Source organism: Tupaia chinensis, unplaced genomic scaffold, assembly GCF_000334495.1.
Source record: "Tupaia chinensis unplaced genomic scaffold, TupChi_1.0 Scaffold000213_1, whole genome shotgun sequence".
Lineage (NCBI taxonomy): Eukaryota > Metazoa > Chordata > Mammalia > Scandentia > Tupaiidae > Tupaia > Tupaia belangeri.
The window spans coordinates 278,668-280,971 of record NW_006159688.1 but is presented as its reverse complement, the minus strand read 5'-3'; the positions used below and the strand labels follow the sequence as shown (position 1 = coordinate 280,971).

Sequence of the window (2,304 nt, the reverse complement as noted above, 5' to 3'; positions counted from 1 at the left end):
GGAAAGAGAGAAAGGTCTTAGTAACAGGATCTTCACACTGCAGTCCACCCCCAAGCACTAGCCTGCATCACAGGAATGTGAGGTGTGTGCACAGTGTGCTCAGGGAGGGCCCTCCATGGGAATCCAGGATCTTTTCTGTATAGGTCCAGTTGCGGTATTCCTACCCCACTGCCTAGCCTTGTTACCTATTTTTTTTCTTTTTATTTTTTTATTTTTTTGAGAGTTTTTTTTGCTATAGGGCATGTGAGCTTGCCAGAAAGACAGAGAAAGACAGAGAGATAAAAAGCGAGTAATCATCCCCCAGGGAGGATGGCCATGCCACAATCCCTTCTCCTCTATTCTCCTCTCGGGATCTTGGGCATGTATTCACATTCTTAAAGCATGAGTTTAAGCCACCGGGTCTGGGGCTTGAACCATGGTCAACTACATGGGGAATACAACGACATAGCCATTACACCAACTGATGGCCCCCCTTGTTACCTATTTCTAATTTATTTACTCTGTAATCAGAAAGTGTTATCTACCTGACCCTTTTCAAGCTAAAATTTAAAAGTTTTTCACAAACCAAAAGAGCTTCAAACTATAATAGAAAGATATTTCCTGATGACACCACAACATATATTATTTACTAAATGCATGGAAGATACTGTATATACCTGAACTATTTTAATCTGAAATAAGCCCTATGAAATAGGATTTACTGTCCCTATTTTAAAGATAAAATAAATTAGGCACAAATGTATTCAGGGTTATACAATTTCTAGGTCACATAGCCATACTCCAAAATAGCTATGTGACATTTAAATCCATGCTCTTTGTTGCTAAACTATACACGGGGGCTATAATTCCATTAGTAATATCCTAAAATTCCCAAATTATCTTCCTAAAAGGGCCTTCAAAGTGTTATTATACTGTCTTTTGCTCTCATAAAAGCCTGAGGGGGTAATATTGTCCTACATATGGGAAAATTGACATGTAGAACCATTGTAGTTCTCTAGGGGCAAAGTTAACCAGGGCTATTTCCTCTAAAATGGCTCAATATTTTACTTGGTTCTATAGTCAGTGTGGATAGAAGATCATTTTAATTCAATAAAATTGGAATAATGACCAACTCGGATATTTATTTTCTTTTTTCCTTCTAGATCCTATGATCATCAATGATGACTGGAAGAAGAAACAGTACAACAATTACAAAGTTCATTCTCTTGGGATTCTCTGAATTTCCAAAGCTCACTATTGTCCTCTTTTCAATATTTCTAGGAATCTACCTTATGACAGTGTCTTGGAATGTGAGCCTTATCACCCTCATCAAGATGGACTCTCATCTGCATACACCCATGTATTTTTTCCTCAGTAAATTGTCCTTCCTAGACATTTGCTATGTTTCAACTATAGCCCCCAAAATGCTCTCAGACTTCTTCAGAAAGCCTAAATTCATCTCCTTTATGGGGTGTACCATACAGTACTTCTTCTTCTCTAGCCTGGGTCTGACTGAGTGCTGTCTCCTGGCAGCCATGGCTTATGATCGATACGCTGCCATTTGTAACCCTCTGCTGTACACAGCCATCATGTCTCCTTCCCTCTGTGTGCAGATGGTGGCTGGATCTTGTATAACTGGATTCTTTGGCTCATTTATTCAACTGTGTGCCTTGCTTAGGCTCAATTTCTGTGGTCCAAATGTCATCAATCATTTCTTCTGTGACCTGCCCCAACTGCTGATCCTATCTTGCTCTGACACCTTTTTCTTTCAAGTCATGACCTCTGTGCTCACAGTGATCTTTGGACTCACTTCTGTCTTAGTTATTATGCTATCCTATGGTTATATTGTTGCCACCATTCTGAAAATCACCTCAGCTGAAGGCAGGTCTAAGGCCTTCAACACTTGTGCTTCTCACCTGACAGCAGTGATCCTTTTCTTTGGATCAGGTATTTTTGTTTATATGTATCCTAACTCTGGTGATTCCCTGAGCCAAAACAAGTTGGCATCAGTTTTATACACTGTTGTAATCCCCATGTTAAATCCATTGATTTACAGCCTAAGAAACAAGGAAATCAAAGATGCCCTAAACAGATGGAAGAAGACAATTTCCTGACATTACTAATTGTGGAATTTGTTTCAGAGATACAAATAGTGATGGAAGAATAGCAACTAAAACACTTAATCCCAACTTTCCTAAGTGTGGCAAAATTTCAGTTGCTATATACTTCTAATATAAACCCAAAATTAGCACAAAGCCAGGCAAATGCGTAAGAAGTGTCTGGAAGCTCAATATCTATCTTTCATCAGTTACAACCTAATAAATC

General features: G+C 38.9%; 1 protein-coding gene across 1 annotated transcript; it reads left to right on the top strand.

Annotated features, from left to right (window-relative positions):
* Window positions 1-1,160: 1,160 nt before the first annotated feature.
* LOC102476447 (olfactory receptor 1440-like) lies at window positions 1,161-2,093 on the top strand. The gene has a single exon (XM_006147419.1). The coding sequence runs from the start codon at window positions 1,161-1,163 to the stop codon at window positions 2,091-2,093; it is 933 nt and encodes a 310-aa protein (XP_006147481.1).
* The last annotated feature ends 211 nt before the right edge of the window (window positions 2,094-2,304 follow it).